The sequence below is a fragment of the Brachypodium distachyon genome, chromosome 3, assembly GCF_000005505.3.
Source record: "Brachypodium distachyon strain Bd21 chromosome 3, Brachypodium_distachyon_v3.0, whole genome shotgun sequence".
NCBI classification, from domain to species: domain Eukaryota; kingdom Viridiplantae; phylum Streptophyta; class Magnoliopsida; order Poales; family Poaceae; genus Brachypodium; species Brachypodium distachyon.
The window spans coordinates 7928266-7945589 of record NC_016133.3 but is presented as its reverse complement, the minus strand read 5'-3'; the positions used below and the strand labels follow the sequence as shown (position 1 = coordinate 7945589).

The 17324-nt window shown below is 42.6% G+C and overlaps 2 protein-coding genes across 7 annotated transcripts; both read right to left on the bottom strand.

Moving 5' to 3' along the window:
• Positions 1-537: 537 nt before the first annotated feature.
• LOC100823784 (BAG family molecular chaperone regulator 6) lies at positions 538-6409 on the bottom strand. Of its 2 annotated transcripts, none has more exons than XM_010235813.2 (7): positions 6099-6409; positions 3195-5132; positions 2958-3083; positions 2686-2856; positions 2448-2591; positions 2158-2343; positions 538-2060 (listed from the first exon to the last, which is right to left on the bottom strand). In XM_010235813.2, exons 2-7 carry the CDS (start codon positions 5067-5069, stop codon positions 927-929), a joined length of 3636 nt encoding a protein of 1211 aa, XP_010234115.1. In that variant the 5' UTR covers positions 5070-5132; positions 6099-6409; the 3' UTR covers positions 538-926. The 2 variants fall into 2 exon arrangements, with proteins under 2 accessions (XP_010234115.1, XP_003572193.2); XM_003572145.3 differs by having other exon boundaries at positions 2686-2853.
• Positions 6410-8194: 1785 nt separating this feature from the next.
• Positions 8195-11338, bottom strand: LOC104583493. 5 transcript variants are annotated; one of them, XR_002964338.1, is made up of 3 exons: positions 10916-11338; positions 9977-10013; positions 8195-8916 (listed from the first exon to the last, which is right to left on the bottom strand). XR_002964338.1 is itself a non-coding variant. In XM_024460435.1 (3 exons), exons 1-3 carry the CDS (start codon positions 11310-11312, stop codon positions 8728-8730), a joined length of 456 nt encoding a protein of 151 aa, XP_024316203.1. In that variant the 5' UTR covers positions 11313-11337; the 3' UTR covers positions 8195-8727. The 5 variants fall into 5 exon arrangements, 1 of the variants encoding a protein (XP_024316203.1); XR_002964339.1 differs by having other exon boundaries at positions 8195-8731; positions 8862-8916; positions 9977-11337; XM_024460435.1 differs by lacking the exon at positions 9977-10013 and having other exon boundaries at positions 8195-8731; positions 8862-8916; positions 10916-11337.
• Between the last annotated feature and the right edge of the window lie 5986 nt (positions 11339-17324).

Here is a 17324-nt window from a genome sequence, read left to right as displayed (position 1 = left end):
AAGCACAGCTTTTTGCCTGCTCTATGACTAAGCAAATGAAATTATTAAATGATTTGCTAATAGCCATTATGAGCCTATTCCCCATTTTCCCCTATGTTTCTAATTCTTAAAAAGTATATAACCTGCAGTATAATGTTAATTATTATATTATCTATTGGAATTTATGTTTGGGTTTTCTTCTAGCCCCTACAATCGCTCAGGTTGATGACTAGTTAGATCAATGAACATTAAATAAAAAATCACCTCGACTTACTGATTAAGCTAAGACGAATGAAGCACTCGCAGTCACTCCACAAGTTTCAGCTTCCACTCCTAGAGTCCCAGTCAGCTCTTCCGCAGCCAAAGCAGTCGGCAAATTGACAAAAAGGTGAGCCGAAAAGGAAAGAAAACAATACTCCTACATGCGAAAGCCTCCTACTTTTCTCCTTAGATCAATACCATATTTTGCCCCATATTGGCAAACAGTACAAACGATACGGTCTGTGTCAAGGAGCTTTCCAGGAAATCAGCACCAGTAACAAAATCTTAAATGAAAGCTTTGCACAATGTCTCATTAGAAAGGAATAAAGCTCTGCACATGCCATTTTAGCACCTTTCTGAATCAGGTTTGCAATTTGAAGCTGTCCAGTCACTAGCACAAGGAAAAGCATCTAAGAAGACTCTCTGATGGTGGGTTTTAGCTTCACATACATGTCATAAAGATCTTGCATCTAAGACTCTCTGACAGTGAGATTTAATTTCACATACATGTCACAAAGTTGATCTTGCATGCTCTCCTAGCGATAGCGGGTCAACACCAGAGTGCATTCCAAACTGTACATTGCATTACTGATATACAACAGTGACATGACAACTAAGGCATATCCATCTACAGTCTACACACACAGCCTCAAAGTTCAGAGACACACTTTGTTTATTCAGTTTCTTCAGTGGACGTTGGCTGCCGCATTCCTGGATGGTCTGTGCACTCTTACCTTTGGCCTCTTCTTGCGCGCCAGCTTCTGCTCGAGCACCTTGACCTTCTCGGATAGTTCCGCCATGGCACCCATCTGATTACTGCCAGATGCGAGAAGTTTCTGCAACATATCCTTCAGCATCTGGTTTTCCTCGATCAGGTTCTTCTCGTCGTTCTTCTTCAGACCATCATGAGTTGTAGAGACGGGAGCCACATCCTTAGAAATCGTTGGGCCTCCGGCATCTTCTTTCAGATCATCGGTTCCCAGTACAGCAGAATTTACTCCTGTTGCGCATACTGGATGTTCTTTAGGGTCATCGGCTTCCGGGACTGCAGAATTTACTACTGCTGCGCATACCGGAGCTCCTTTTGGCATCTCATTGCACTCGACAATTTCAGAAGCACTTGCTTCTCCATCAGACTGTTGCTTTTGCACATCATTTGGGCTCTCCAATGACACCTTGGAGCCAGAATACTCGTGCACCCTGGGGCCATCAAATTCACATGGTAATTCACTGCTCTCCCCTTCAGGAAGGATAGGCTGAGCACACATGTTATTTGGAGAATCTGCAACATTCAGAGTATTTTCCACGTTCTCGGTTTTGGAAAAAAAGGGCACAGCTTCAAGTTCCTCTCCAATGTCAGAATCTCCTGCTGTTTTCTCTGTGTGATGTTCATTCGGCTGATCCACAGAAGCTGTTTCGTCCTTGCAACAAACCTCGTATTGCTTTGATGCTTCTTCCACCGAGATAATTTGCTCTTGCGTGGAATTCTCCACACTAACAGTGGTATCACCAACCGTCGGCTCTGGTGTTCTATCTTGTTCGTTGGCTGAAATCATAGGGTCTGCTACTTGTTTCTGCATTTTGGCAACCCTGGGTTCTTCTGGTTGATCCCCCTGATTGATTACTATGGAGTCATCCGCATGACCTGGATCATTTCCATGCGACTCTGCATCCTTCGAAGATAAAGATGAATCCTCCAAATTAACAAATGGAGTACTTGGTTCGTTGCACTGATCTTCGTTAGCAGGAGCTACATCATGTTTCAGCTGAGAACTATCCACCGAAGCATATTCCTGCACCAGGCTTTCTACCGAACCATCCTGCTTCACATTACATAGTATTAATGTCGTTCACATTTTCTATATTGCTAATATTGAAATTAATCCCATCACCCAAATCAATATAATGAAAACTCACCTTGTCAACAACCATTTCACTTTCCATAGATGTTGGAGCCGCTGCAGTTGTACTATCCTCAGTGGAAGCAGGAGAAACCCCATCATTTAGTTGTTTGAGCACACTGGAATCCTCTGATACAGATGAATCATGCAATGGTTCGATGTAGTGCGCTGATGAACCTTCATCCTCAGCTGCAGCTTTCTCCTGTTGACATGAACACTGTCAGCATCCAATCTGTGAAGTTCAAAGCAACATGCATCTTACGAATATTGTAAGCTGACCAATGATATAGCACAAACACAACTTACTTCTTCAGGCCATTCTTCCATTAAAATGGTATTTGCCCCTTCGATATGTTGCTTCTGCTCAGCCAAATGTCCCGGAAAAACAACATCACTCGTCACATCCATCAATGGTGCTCCCTGACATTCACCAGGTACCAGAGCTTTCCCCTAATGGACAAGGTTTACGTCAGATATATCATATATGATCAGTTCAGGTCTCAGTGCTAGGAAATTAAACTTTGCACAAAAAGTGTTAACTTACTTCATCATGTGCTTGTTCCCGCGTAGTACCCGACTCTTCCATTTGATGTTTTTGTTCAGTTAAATCTCCATCTTTCCTCAACTCCATGGGAACTACATATGAAATATCATGATGCATTGACTCCTTGGAGTTAATCGTGGACGACCATTCAACCCCGGCATATTTCTCCTGCTAGCACATTCGTTAGAATTATATGAAAACTGACATATTGCGCCATTAGTGAACAAAGACATGGTGAGTTACGGAACAGTATGAATGGATGTGAGACTTACTTCCTCACTCTTAAGCTGATTAGTCTCAGCAGACGACTGCTTGCACAAAGAATCGAGCTTCTCCTGCAAAGAAGTTAGCTCTCGGGCGACAGATTTCCTAGCCTCCTTCACACTTGGATGCAAGCCCTGTACAAAGTATATCAAAGGGTTAAAACTAACATGGTCGAAAATCAAGTAGCTAAAATGAAAATGTCTGTGCATGGAAACAAAGCCAACTATGATGAAAAGGCACAATACCTGAATGGTGTCAAGGTTCAAGAGTAAATTCATAATAGTCTCGTTGATAGCGATATGCTCTTTCGCTGTCTGTTGCTTTGAAGAAGCTTCAAGGCCTTGCAGCTGCTTTTTCACATCTTGCATCCGCTCATGTACACTTTTAATCTTCCGAAGTTTCTGCAAAGGTTGCCATCTTCGGACATGGTAGCCTCTGTATGCGGACTGTATACAAATGGCTGCATCAACTTCTGACAAGTTCATTTCATGGCCTAATTTTACAGCTTCACCTTGGATTTTAATCTCAGCCTGTAAGCTGTTCCCACCTGCATTTTCTTGCGCCATAGCATTGACACTAGGTTGCACCTTCTGAGCAGCCATAATTGTGGAAAGTTGTTCCTCCAGTCCATGCTTCACAGAAGCATCTTGCACTGTTACATCCCTAGACACTATTCTTTCGTTCATTTCATCGGTTGATTTCTCTTTAACCGACACATTGCTCTCTTTCTTTGGTTCTGATATTTTTGTATCTTTGTGCTTCGTTGGGGCCTCTTTCACATCCATATCCTTTCCACAAACCTTGTTGGTTGCTTGGTTGGACGACCTTGAGGATCTGTTTCCTGATTTCTTCGTTGGCAAAGGATCCACCCGCAAGCATACGGGAGGTAATTTTGAAACCTTAGCTTTTGATGTTTCCTGATTTCTTTTCCTATTTTCGCCCTCCTTTTCAACTATGCTTGCCTTCTCCTCTTTCTTTCCACCCAAATCGAACTTCTTCTCATCACCCTCTTTCTGAGGCATAACCGGGATGGTCCTACAAGTGCGAACCTTCTTTTCATCACCCTCTTTATCAGGCACGACTGAAATAGCCTCACAACTTTGTCCCACATGATCATTCTCATCGTTTAGTTTCTTTGGCACAACTGGAATGCTCTTAAAATTTCCATCCACCATCATGGCATCTCGATGCTCAGTGCTTGCAGGCTTGCTCATTGCTGCTGGTCTTTCATTGTGATCTCCAAAGCCATCTTTAGCAGCAGGCTTCTTATCATGGTCGCCATTTTCAAACCATGACAAGGGAATAATCTTGATTTTTGGTGAAGGTGGAGCTTCTTCAGTGACCTTTGGGCTCTCACTGATCTCCTTCAATTGTTTAGCTTCTTGTTTCGGCTCATTATATCCCGGTGGCATCCAAATTATTGGCCACTGAAATTGTTTGGCCTTCTGATTATCATGGTCTTCTCGCTTCATATCTGTCTTCTCTCCGCTCTCAGGAAACCATTTACTGAAGAGCTGAGGTGGCAATTCAGAACTACTTCCAATTAACTTGTCATTCATGTTGCTGGACGGAAGCCACATTACTGGATACTGGTAATTTGGGTGGCGAATAATACTGGAATTATACGGACCCTTCTGTTCAGTCTCAGGCTTCACTTCAGGCATCTCTTCTTCGATTTTCAAGTTGCCCTTGCCTTCCCCAAGGCAAACATGGTTTGGACACCCACAACAATGGCTTTTGAACTTGCCATAGCTGTATGGTGTTTGATCAACAGCATAAGGTGGCGGTGGCACAAAGTATGAAGGGTATGCATTCGGTTGATGTGGAAACTGCCCATGGTAATATGGATGAGGTGGTGTAAGTTCTTTTGGAAATGGGGGTCTGAAGCTGTAGTAACCAGGAGGATATGTGTGGTTGCAGCAGCTATGGGATTCAGGAAGACTTGAATGGCTTGCGCTACCGCTGTATGGCCAAGGTCCATAGCTTGGTGGTGGACAAGAAGAGTCCATTGTCATCGGATGGTTACCAGCTGGGAAGCTTGGAGGGGGATAATACGGATAAGGGCAATGATCTCTGAAATGTGAGTAGTATGGATCCATGTAATTATTTGTTGGATACATTATTAGTGGCTTATATACTGGTAGGATAAAACTTGCTGATCAGGTTACGCGTGTCTGTGATACCTGCACAAAGGAAGACAAATACTGATTAGTTTCATGCTGTACATGATGCGAATTTGTATGACAATAAAGTAGTTCAAAAGCTAATGCAAACTAGGTCACCTGCAATAATGTATCAACATTGTGACTGAACACGAACAACAATCCCCGTTTTATGACGTCTCATTTCACATTGTCAATCCCACCTACCGAGTTCTACAAAACTTACGTACTCTGCAAAACCATTCGGCATTCGCCATGCTAAATTATTCCTATATTATTTGCCTAGCTTGCCAAAATCGAGGCAAGTAAAATCTGGCATCATATAAACTGGAAAATGGCTTCTATTTCTCTCTTTGGCTTATTTCGATAATGACTTTATTGATCTCAAAGTGATACAACAAAGCAGCTTATCGCGGTTTAAAAATCCCATTGAGGGCACCGTTCCGTTAATCCCACCCCGGTGGGGATTGAAAGGGAATGATGGAATTGCAGATCAACTTCAATACCTGCAGGGAATTCTACTAGAAGGTTTGTGCTTACTATGGAGAATTTGGCTAAAAAGAATTAGCAGGGTGGCAACCAATGTTGTGTTTGTTACTAAGAAGAAACTATTCAACACTTGTACATTGATTGTCAGTTCGCCTGTTTCACATGGTGACGCCCGTGTTATTTTCCCCAATTCACGCTTTGCGAAAAAATGGCAGCAAGCCAAGTAAGCCACAACCCCTCGTCGATTATAGCGGTCAAGAAAACAAATGAAGTAAAATATTAAGCCCATATTTGACAGTTTCGATGAAACCCAGTTTCATTTCTTCGCGCGATTTTGTACTGTGAGTCAGTCACTCGTACAGGCCCCAAACATTCACTAGCTGATGACAATTCTTCCTATGGCTCGTGCTAATGCTATTGAGTTGGAGACCTCAATCAGAACAAGCCAGTAAAACATCCATGGCACAACAGGGGAAGAAAAAGGCAAAGGCTGCTTACAGCGCGGGGTGTGGAGGGTGGTGCGGGGGGTACGCACAGCAGAGTGCGTGCGTGCGGATCAGACGAACAGCCACCAGCAATCGAGTTTCCACGCGGGCGAGCGGCGGCAGTTACCGGAGGGCGATGCGACCCCGAACCCAATTCGTCGTCGTCCTGTCGCGAGCAATTTTCTCCTTCTTCTTCTTCCTCTCTTCTCTCTCTACGGAACCAAGGCAGGGGAAGCAGCAGGTACTTATTTGAGCGTGCGCAGAGTGGAAGTCCGGGGAGCGTTCGCGAGATTTCGCGACGGGGGAGGATGGCGAGCGACTTCTTGCCGTGGGCTAAGGTGGGGTCGCATCTCTTCTGGATGGTTCCACCAGGCACCCGAGTAACCGGTGGAGCCCAGCCGGCCCACCTCGTCTCTGAAACAAAGACTGTCCTCTCTGATCGACGGTTTCCACACGGTTTTACGGTTGATTGTCCCGGTCATTGTTCGTCCTATCTATTTGCCAAAAATATTCTATAACCACACATTATCTAGATTCAGTGACTATATTATTGACAGATTATAATAGTTGATAGATCTTTCTAATTGTATCTAAACATAGTCATCTTAAAAAAATTCCTACATATAGCACGCTTAAGTTTTCTCTTGGTTTTTATAATGTGTAGTAGTTAGTTTTCATGCTTTATTACTCATTAATCATCCTCCATCTCTAGAGGAAACACCACCTCGTTACTAATTTCGGTTGCCAAGTCCTTAATTTGGTTATTAACCGAATAAACTGAGTTAATGATAAATAGTCTTGCCCTATAACACTCTTCCTCGGTTCAACTATGTCATTGTTTTCATATATTTGATAGGGGCTTATGTGATCAATGTGCCATTGCCTAGAGATGATTACAATTGATGTTGTGCCCTACGCGTGTCACACGTGCATGCGTTGGTTGGAGACTTTTGAGCGATTATGATACATGAAGCCATTTAAATGCCGTTATGCACTTATATCTATTTTATCATATATTTAATATTTAGTGTTTCTGAACTTTGATGCAACTTCAAGCCTGCAAGATCTTCTGTTATGTCAAGGTTTCTTTGTTTGATACTTCGAGTAATATTTGTATTGAAAGTTTTCTAAAATTCATGATTTGATGTTGTCTACTTCCCTTATCAGTTTATTAATTCGGTTGTAACGGTTTAAACTAGAAACCGAACCGAAATTTATGGTTAACCAAATTCTCGGTTAGCTGAAAACCGACTATATTTCGGTCGACATTTCTCGTTATCCAAAATATTGAGAAACCAAATTCTCCGTCAAGTATGTGTGTCCTTTATTTTCAGGTGATCTCATGTTATCGAATAAACTAGGACCTACTGAATATCACGTACACAAGAACCTTTCCAAGGAACAAACCAATGGTGGTCATTCAAATCCTTAATTCTACAATTAATTTAAATCTTATTTTTAACTCTCATATAAAAGAGTCAATCGATGGCGTCAGTTAGTCACGTCATTCTACCGGAAGAAAACCTTACCTCTTTCTAGCACAAATATTCAAATCTATTACAATAGACTGAGATGGTGCTCCTGTTTGTCACCAAAGTTGAGATAAAAGTAGTGCTACTAATATATAATTGTGGTTTCATGTTCTAATTTTTATACGTCAAGTAGTCTAATTTGTTTTAACCATAGCAACATACGGACATTCAACTAGTCATTGCAAAACACTCAATTGGTGAGGGTGAATGGTGATCCGTCACCTTTGGGCTACATCATCCGCCACTACACTAGGTCATTGTGTCTGCTACAGCCGCTACGAGCAAGATAGCGGTGCTACCATGTGCTAAACGGAGCTCACCTCTTGCGGTGTCTGTGTGCAATAGGTTATTCCTTGAGAAAATTTCGAAATACTATGCTTTTTGTTCCAGTTATCAGTCATGTGTATGCCAAGTTTGCGTGTCCAGTGCGTGGCCTAATAGGATAAAAAAAAGTTTGGTTTAGCTATCTCAACTCAAGGGCTACCCCTCTCGGTCATCTATGGTTTTTATCGGAGCTGCATAAGAAAGAGTATTAGTTCTCGTCGGCTTCTGCCTACAGAATCATCTCCAAAACAAATACGAAATTCAGATATATGCCACTAAATATTATTTACAGTACTAGATTCATACACAGTACAATACTGACACAGGCACGTTCAAGTTCTGAAATATTACAGGCGTAAAAACAAAAATAATATGCGCAAGAAAAAAGGAAAAATGAAACTAATATAATTCAGGGCCTCAGAACTTCCTTTTAGGCCATGTCCAGTGGAAAGTGCACAGGCGCTTAACAATTCGATATCAGCTCCCGTCTACTCCAGCAGTCTACTTCCAATGCAATCAGCTGCTCTACCGACGCTTGGTGAAGATTTCCATCCACAGAACTCACTGGAAGAAATGGCTGAGCGCCCGACTCCACAGGAAGAGCCGAAGCCAGCCATGTGCTCGGGATTGAGTCCCACGATGGCAAAACGGGTGGGAATTATTTCACTAGCGCCCGTACTAACTCCTGCGTTGGACATGGCCTTAGGCTCCGAGGGCTTTCATTGCTCCTTCCTCTTCAAAAGTATTTCTGATCGATCTTCAATGGCTTCTAGACCAAAATCCCCATCAGCTTGTTTGGGAATTGAGTGAAGGGAGTTAGTACAGGGATTAGGTAACACTAGGCGTAAGGATTTTAGATCCGTAGAACATGCTTTCTGAACTGAAATGATGACGACCGGAGCAAAATCCAATCAATATACCTCGCCATCAAATGAATGTATGCATTATTATCATACAGAAAAGCACCGCATGATCCTGCAAGGGAGACAACCAGACTAATCAATTACTATCTCCGATCCTAAATCCTTGTCTCAAATTTGCCCAAATATGAATGTATCTACTATTAAAAGGCGTCTAGATACATGTAATATTTCGACAACAATTTAGGATCGGAGGGAGTAAGAAACAAGACTGGAAATAGTGTAGAGTAAGAGCGACACTAACCTTTTACGGGTCTCAGCAAATTAGAGGAAACATTAGAACACTAAACCAAAGCATGCAGTTCCAAGAATTTGTGAGGTTGCTGCGTCTCACACTACAGAAACATTTTTTATTGTGTGTAATTTGAATAAAGGAGCAAGATGTATCGTCTTGCATGGACTATTGCGTGTTACTCAACAAAAGGTTCAATCATCTTACATGCAGGTGAATCCTAAGTAGAAGCAAATACCTCAGAATGAATTTTGAGCATCTGTATTGCCAATGACAAAACTACTGAAATATAAAAAGATGATACATACTCTGAAGTTTTTAGCCAAACTAAACTTAAACTAAAAGCATATGATGGGGCAACAAAATTTAGCAAGAAAATGACAGTTGGAAATAGTGAAGTTCAAACGCAGATATCTTTTCTAGCTTCTTAATGTTCAAGTCAAGAAAAATCCTTTCAAGACATAAGCACATATCACTAATATCCCTTTTTTTGTATATGCATAACAAAACAAGAGTGATCAAGAACTTTTGCAAGTATTGCATAGTTCTACAAATGTCTGGTGAATAAGACAGCACCAGGAAAGACTTCTCAAAAGAAATCGCACAGTCTATAACATCCCTAATGTTGCTATTGTCTATATATGGAAAGGTACAGTCCTGTAAACAACAAGAATAACGCAATGGCTTATATTTGAAATATTTCACTAATTATGAGGAAAATATGTCATGACCAGATGCAATAAGAACTCCTAAAACAAGCACAGAGATGTACAACTGCTGAAAAGTAAAGAAAACACATATCCATCTTTGTTTCGTAGTTACCCTAAACTTTAACTAAAAGCATATATTGGGATGGAGCGGTGCAGTTTGGCAAGAAAATTACCTTGACAAATAGTGAAGGTCAAACCCCAATTAATATCCTAGTTTATCAATGTCTGAAGTCAAGAAAAAACCTTCGAGATATTGGCACATATGTAAAAAGAAACCTTTTTTACATGTTTAACAAAACAGAATCACCAAGAGTTTGCCAGTAAATATATATATTTGAGCAATTTATAACTCGCTGGTGAACTAGGAAGCAGCAGGCAAGACATCTTTAAAGAAATACCAGAGTTCTACTATCCCTACTGTTACTATTATCATCTATGTTAAGATATTTCCTGTAGATAACTCGCTGGTGAACCAGAAAGCAGCAGGCAAGACATCTCTAAAGAAATTCCAGAGTTCTAATATCCCTACTGTTACTATTGTCATCTATGTTACGATATTTTCCTGTAGATAACTCGCTGCTGAACTAGAAAGCAGCAGGCAAGACATCCCAAAAGAAATTCCAGAGTTCTAATATCCTACTGTTACTATTTTTATCTATGTTAAGATATTTTCATGTAGACAAGTCAAGAAGAATGAAAATAAGATATAATTGGTAGCGGATCTCACAAGTTCTCGGTGAATTTGATCTACGAAAAGAGTAATGAATCACATAAAAAATCGATTCAGTCACACTTAACAGGATTGTGCTAGATACGTATTAGAACCCTAATCCTACCACAAATTTCCATATTTTTTTTTGTTTTTTAGAATAAATTGCAATGAATAGCTGAAAGCATTCTGGGTTTCAACTATAGGAAGGCCAAATAAAAGTATTCCGTATAAGAGCAAGGCACGTTCTTCTTGCCTTCAGCTTCACTAACGACCGTGCTCTGCTCGTTGGGGCTGGGGTTGGGGACAGGGAAGATGGTGGTGCCATGGGAACTGGGGCTGGGGTTGGGGACAGGGACGGGGCCGACGGTGATGCCATGGGAAAAAGAGGAAGGAGACGAACCTCCGCGGCGGCGCAGAAACGAGCTGTGGTCCGGGATGGCCGACGACCATCCACGGGTGTCAGTCTCATCGCGGCGTTGCTCCTCGTCAAGGCCTTTCTTGGCGACACGGTCGCGCCGCACCAAGATCTCGACGGGATCATCAGCGGCCAAGATGGTCAAGGCGCGCGCGGGGGAGCAGATGCGCTGCTGCGGCCATGGTTGGGGGAGGCGGCAAGAAAGGAATCGCGCGAGAAATCGAATTAGGGCAAATTCGCAAGATCGGAAGTTTCGGCAGGGGTCGGAAGTTTCGGCCGAGATCGAAAGAGGAGAAAGAAACGCTAGGAATTCGACTTGAGTTTTATGGACAAGGGAATCCGAATTCAGATAGAACTGGTCGGGATTGCGCTGAATAAACATGCCGGTTGGACGTTTCCAGACGGTTCAGCTCGGTTTCTATGATCGTCTCGGCTCGGTTTTCTATCGACAGTATCGACTCGGCTCGGCTAATACTTCCTCCGATTTCATAAATATTGATGTATTTTTGTTTTCTTAAGACAAGTATTTGATCGATGATAACTCTATTATTTTAAAAAAATGATAACTCTATTATTATATGTTTTAAATACATGAAATTTGAATCAATAGATTCGTTTTTAAAAATTATTTCTAATAATCAGGATTTTGTATCAAATATGTTACATATAATAGAGTAATTCTTGGTCAAAACCTTATCTTAACGAAACAAAATACGTCATCATTTGCGAAAAGGAGAAATAACAGGGGAAAGTGGAAGGAGTGGTCTCTTTGATGAGGGTTTTCAATTTCTGTTATGTCCAGTGTCGTAATTTTGTCTAAATACGCATATATCTTGACGCATTTTAATCTATAGGTACATGCGTATTTTGAAAAAATTACGAAACTTAATATGAGATGCAGTGAGTACCACGTAGGGCTCAAAGTCAAGACATTCGACATTCACTTCTGTCAATGTTGCCCCGAAAGAAAATTAACTTGCTAGATTTTTTCCAGGAGCATCGCTATTTGAAGTCATTGAACCTCCAAGACTAGCATCAAAAGTTCCTTCGTTTTATCTTCCAACTCTTCATGAAATCATTTCACGGCTCTCATGGATTCTTTGCAATAAAAACCTCGGGAGAGAGGGAGAAAGAGAAAGAATAAAAAGCAAGGGCTTGTATTCAAGCCAAGTGGATTCTGGCTTATTCTTTTGGAGATTCGCATCTCACATAAAGCTAGAAGTCATTTAGAGCAAGGACAATGGTATAGCCAAACCACGCCATCTATAAGCAGCCTAATAGTCAGCATATATAGCAGTTATTTTAACACGTATTCCTTCAATTGATTGCAGGTTTCATCAAACGGATCTGCTACTATCTCTGTTCCGGTATAAGGGGGCCCAACGCATTTTTAGGTTGAAAATTTAACTAGTGTAACATGATTCTTGTAACAAAAAAAATTATAACATTAGAAAATAAAACATTTGAAGTTTCTAATCATATAATTTTTGTGATACAAAACTCATGTTAGATTAGTTAAAAAATTTACCTAGGGATGTGTGGGGCCCCATGTACTGGATCGGAGGAAATACATGTTATCATAAAAATAAATGCACATTTCCAGCCGCATACAGTCACATACAAACATTCGTGCTCGGAGTGCTCGCTAGCCTGGTCAATTCTGCGGCTTCCGAAAATCGGCCAAGAAAATTATGCGCCTTACATAAAGAAATGAAGTTAGTACTCTCTCTGATCCTAAATTGTTGTCGAAATATTACATGTATCTAGACATTATTTAAGAATAGATACATCCATTTGGGCAAATTTAAGTCAAAAATTTAGGATTAGAGGGAGTAGTACTTTTTTCCCGCTGGAATAGGGAGTTGTATTAATAAGGAAATGTCATATTACACACTCTCGCCTGTTGCTCAACAGGATCACGGGGAGGCTCAAGGCACACAGCTGCGGCCTATACACCCCGACTATCTAGAAGATTATACTTGTGAGCAACAGAAAAATTCTCCCTATTCACCAAAGACTTGCCCTTGATACCAACCGGTTTATGCCGAATATTGCCCGATGTCTCCAAGTAGTTGACAAGGAACTGCGCGCTCCCAACCACGGAGGCACGCCCGTCTCCGAAGATCACATTATTCCGGAGGTGCCAAGCACGCCAAAATAGCATCATAAGGCGAGCTCTCGTCTCCTTGTTCGCACCATAGAGCAGGATCTGGAACCATTCAACTCCTCGCCCAAACTTGTGTTCTGGAGGAAGATCCCAGTGCTTGCGCATCTCCTCACGCAGCGCCCGTGCCTTGGTACAGCCAATCACCGCGTGGTGCTCATCCTCCTCTCCCTGGCCACGTATATTGCATGCCGCCAGCGCCTCCATCCCTCGCCTCTTCCTATTCGCATGTGTCGCTAGGGCATTATGCGCCAATAGCCATGCGAAAACCCTGACCTTCTGTGGAACGCCTGCTGTCCGTAGGTCCTCCCAGTGCTTCCGGCTACCATCAGTGTTCGAGCTAGATGAGGTAGTGTTCCGCGCCTGCAGCCAGTCATCAATCGCCAGCAAATATGCACTCTTAACCGTGAAGAACCCATGCTTATCATAATGCCAAGCTGCAAAGTCCTCAACTGGCCGCGATGGTAGCTTCAACTGAAGGATTTCAGCAGCGTCGTGTGGCCAGAAAAATTCATTAATAACAGCTTCGTCCCATCTCCTCTCTCCAGCGATCATTAGCTCATTAACAGTTCTTCGCCTCGTAAATTTCTTAAAGCCTGAAATCCTCAATCCACGAACCCGGGGTAGCCAATTATCACGCACAATATTCACCTTCTCGCCTGTGCCGACTCGCCAAATTATTCCCTTCTTAACCAGACTCGCCAAATTATTCCCTTCTTAACCAGCTCCAGGATCAGAGGGAGTAGTACTTTATTAACACTTGGTTCACATCTCGCTCCTACGGCCTGCCTAGGAGCTCGTATTATAGTTGGCTATGTTATAAATTATATTTGTGAGTCTAACTTGTACCAAAGACACGAAAAGTGTTCTCCGCTAATCTGCTACCCAAACCAAGAGTAAATCTCAATCTACCATCTCCGAGTGGTTGCATCAAATGGGCATAAATTCTCACATATCCACACAATGAGCACTAATTACAGATCTAGGAGTGGATAGAATGATGAATATAGCCTATGAAAATTTTGAACTTCTTTGTTCCGGACAAATGCCCAAGCTTGGGTATAGCCGAGCTCACCTTTCGGTTTACAACTGGAGAGATTTTGTAAGTTCGTTGATAGGTTCTTCCTTGAGAAATTTCTTACGCTACCTACTTTAGTAAGAACCTACACTACGTCAGAATGTGGCATTGGCACACGACCTTCAGTGGCTGTTCGAACGAGGCAAAAAAATCACAGCCACTGGTGCTAGAGCACCAGTGGCTGTGCGCGTCCAAGGTCACTGGTGAACCGCCAACAATGGCCGTCCATGGGAACGGCCACTGGTGAGTCCCAACGGTGGCTGGTTTTCTAGCCTCCGCCACTGATAAGGGGTTAACAGTGGCTGGTTTGTTAGCCTAGACCGGCCACTGTTGACCCCCTGGAGACCGTTGAAATTTGCAAAAATCATAACTAATTCATAAAAAATCAGAACGATGTGATTCTTTTTTCTAAAGTCTTCGTTCCTATTCCTTAACATGTTGGAACAACAATATCACATGGTGTTTCTCGGAAAAAAATGATTTTCCATTTTTTCAATGCAAAAAATGAAGTAATTTGTGAAACAAGTACAATTTTTATGGTTCAAAATGGCACCTATATAACTTTCACACAAAGTATAACATATTTAATTGGCTGTGTCCAAAGAGTTTGACTTTTCTAGCTTTTATTGTTACTTTTCCCCATTTAAATGAATTTCTAGCGATTTCGCAAAAGTAATTCAAATTTGAACTGCAAGTGTGTGATAGTTTATTCCTAAAAAATTCGAAAAATCATTTTTAGGTACCCAAGTAAGAATTAGGTAAGTTTCACAGAGGGTGTTTAAATATTCAGCATCTTGCTATGGAAAGATATGACTACAATGTTCACCTCATCTTGCAAAAATTCAAAAACTATGAAAAAATGGTCAAAAAAGTCAGTTATTTGGCATGGAGTCCTATTATGTGTACTAATTGCCATGAAAATGGTAAACTTGAATTTGGCAATTGGTCAAAAAAAATTCTTCACAAAACGGACCATCAAGGATGAATGTTTATGAGTTTCAAGCCAGATGACCAAAGTCACGACCATTGTTTTGGCATAGTTCATCATAATGAATCCAATTTTTGCATAGAGGTGCATCTTGCCATGCCAAACAATATTGCCATAGAGTTTTTCAAATTTTTATTATAAAAATATTTTTTTCCATTTTATAAATGCAAAAAATGGAGTTTTTTTTTGTGAAGCAAGTACTTTTAATATAGTTCAAAATGGCACCCCCAGTTTTACACAAAGTGGACCATATTTATGTACTTATGAAACAACTTAGTATAATTCTAAACACAAATATATTATACTAAAAAGTAAGAATTATACAAATTTACACACCTCCCGTGGCTGTTTTGCTATAAAACCTGCCACTAGAGATAGAAAGCACAAAATAAGCACAATCCGGATGAAACTGGATGCTGATCCCTGATTGGCTGAGGATGGCCGTGGTGGATCGATGAGCTGGCATCTATCTTTTTTTTTCTATTTCTTTTATTCTCGTGACTCCTCTTTCATTCCCCGGTGATTCCTTCCTTTCTCCTTCTATCGTTCTTTTCTCTCTCTGTTCTCCACGCATTCTCTCCTCCCCACCGAGCTCCTCTTCTCTCCCTCCTCTTCTCTGAGTTCTCTCCCTCCCCACCGAGCTCCAACGTGCCGGCGCCTCTCGCCGGGCCATCCTCCTCCCGAGCCCTCCTGCTCCTCCTCCTCCACACCGGCCGACGCCAACTCGCCTCCCTGCGCCATGGACGGGGCCGGATCCAGTTGCCCTCGGGACCGCTGCCGCCGGATCCGGCCACCCGCGGGCTCGTCGCTGCGGCTCATCCTCTCCTCCCACCATCCCCCATCGATGTCCAGCCCCGCCGGCTCGCGCGGATCCAGCGGCTCCCGGTGACTGGCCTTGGAGGGCCGCCACTGCAATGGACCTCGGTTGCCCTGGATCCGGCCCCTCCGCCGCCGGATCCGGTCGCCTGCAGCTCCTCCGCCGCCGGATCTGGTCGCCTGATGCTTCCTATCTCTGGTAACCCCTCTCTCATCCCTTTTCGTTTTCCCTCTCTCTGGTTCTCTCTCACCTCTTATCTCTCTCGCTGCAGATCGCCGCCGGCGCCATGGAGACGAGGAGGGCACAGAAAATTTCTCTTTCTGTGGTGTCTGGGCCGGACTGGTTTGGGTGCGGGTGCGGGCCTTCTAGTTCTCTCTGTAGTTCTTGTTCTCTCTGGTTCTTCTCACTCTAGTTCTTCTTCTCTCTCGGGTTCCCCTTCGATGTGTATTCTCTGTAATGTAATACTCCAGATCTGTTTCTCAATAAATATGGATTTGTTTTCTGTGTATTTGCTCCACAATCATCGGCGAGGTTGCAGTGTAGGCCCCGTGTGGCCTGCTTTTTTTTTAATTCGGCAAATTCAAATTAGTGGCGGTGCGCTTGGACAGCCACCGTAGGGAGTAGCAAGAGTGGCGGTGATGTTGGACAGCCACCGGTCGTTCGTACCACTGGTGGCGGTGGAGAGCACCGCCACCAGTGGTTCGTAGCACCAGTGGCGCAAGCTTAGTGGCAGGTCAGTCCACCGCCACCGACCCTTGTTTTCCACCGCCACCGGTGGTGTTTTGTGTAGCAGTGCTAGGATATGTGAAAAACTATGACCATCGTCCCAGTAATCAGTCAAGTTTGGTGTCAAGCGCGTGGCCTAATTGGATCAAAGATCGTTTGGTTTAAATATAATTGATTGCTCTCGTAGTCACTCAAGGGCGACCTATGGTTTTTTATCGAGATCCATATTACTTGTCATAGCTGTGTCACGTATCTAGACGTGTTTCATTGTATAACCACATCCGAATCTAGACAAAGCTCCGACATACGGAGGCCGCTAAATATTACTAAATTCATACACACAATGTTGCCAGGCAAATTCCAACTTCTGAAACATTACAGGCGTAAAAACAAAACTAATAATCCAGGCGCTCCGAGGGCTTCATTGCTCCTTCCTCTTCCACAAGTATTTCGCCTCAATCAAGATGGACGCCATTTCAGGCAAGAGGCTTCTGCAACCTTCAGTCCAAAGAATTAATCACCATCAGTTTTCATTCTCAGAAGTTAAATAATCGACTTCTTCAACAGAGCTATTTATACTGCTGAGAAATACATTCACGGAGTCCAAGGAAAACACTGAAA

Coding starts and splice junctions, on each gene's coding strand:
- LOC104583493 (XM_024460435.1), bottom strand. CDS start 11,312: ATGTTTATTCAGCGCAATCCCGACCAGTTCTATCTGAATTCGGATTCC. Junction 8,917..10,915: donor GTTTCTGCGCCGCCGCGGAG/GTTCGTCTCCTT, acceptor TCTCCCTTGCAG/GATCATGCGGTGCTTTTCTG.
- LOC100823784 (XM_010235813.2), bottom strand. CDS start 5,069: ATGTATCCAACAAATAATTACATGGATCCATACTACTCACATTTCAGA. Junction 2,857..2,957: donor ATCAGCTTAAGAGTGAGGAA/GTAAGTCTCACA, acceptor CGAATGTGCTAG/CAGGAGAAATATGCCGGGGT. Junction 2,344..2,447: donor TGGAAGAATGGCCTGAAGAA/GTAAGTTGTGTT, acceptor TCATGTCAACAG/GAGAAAGCTGCAGCTGAGGA.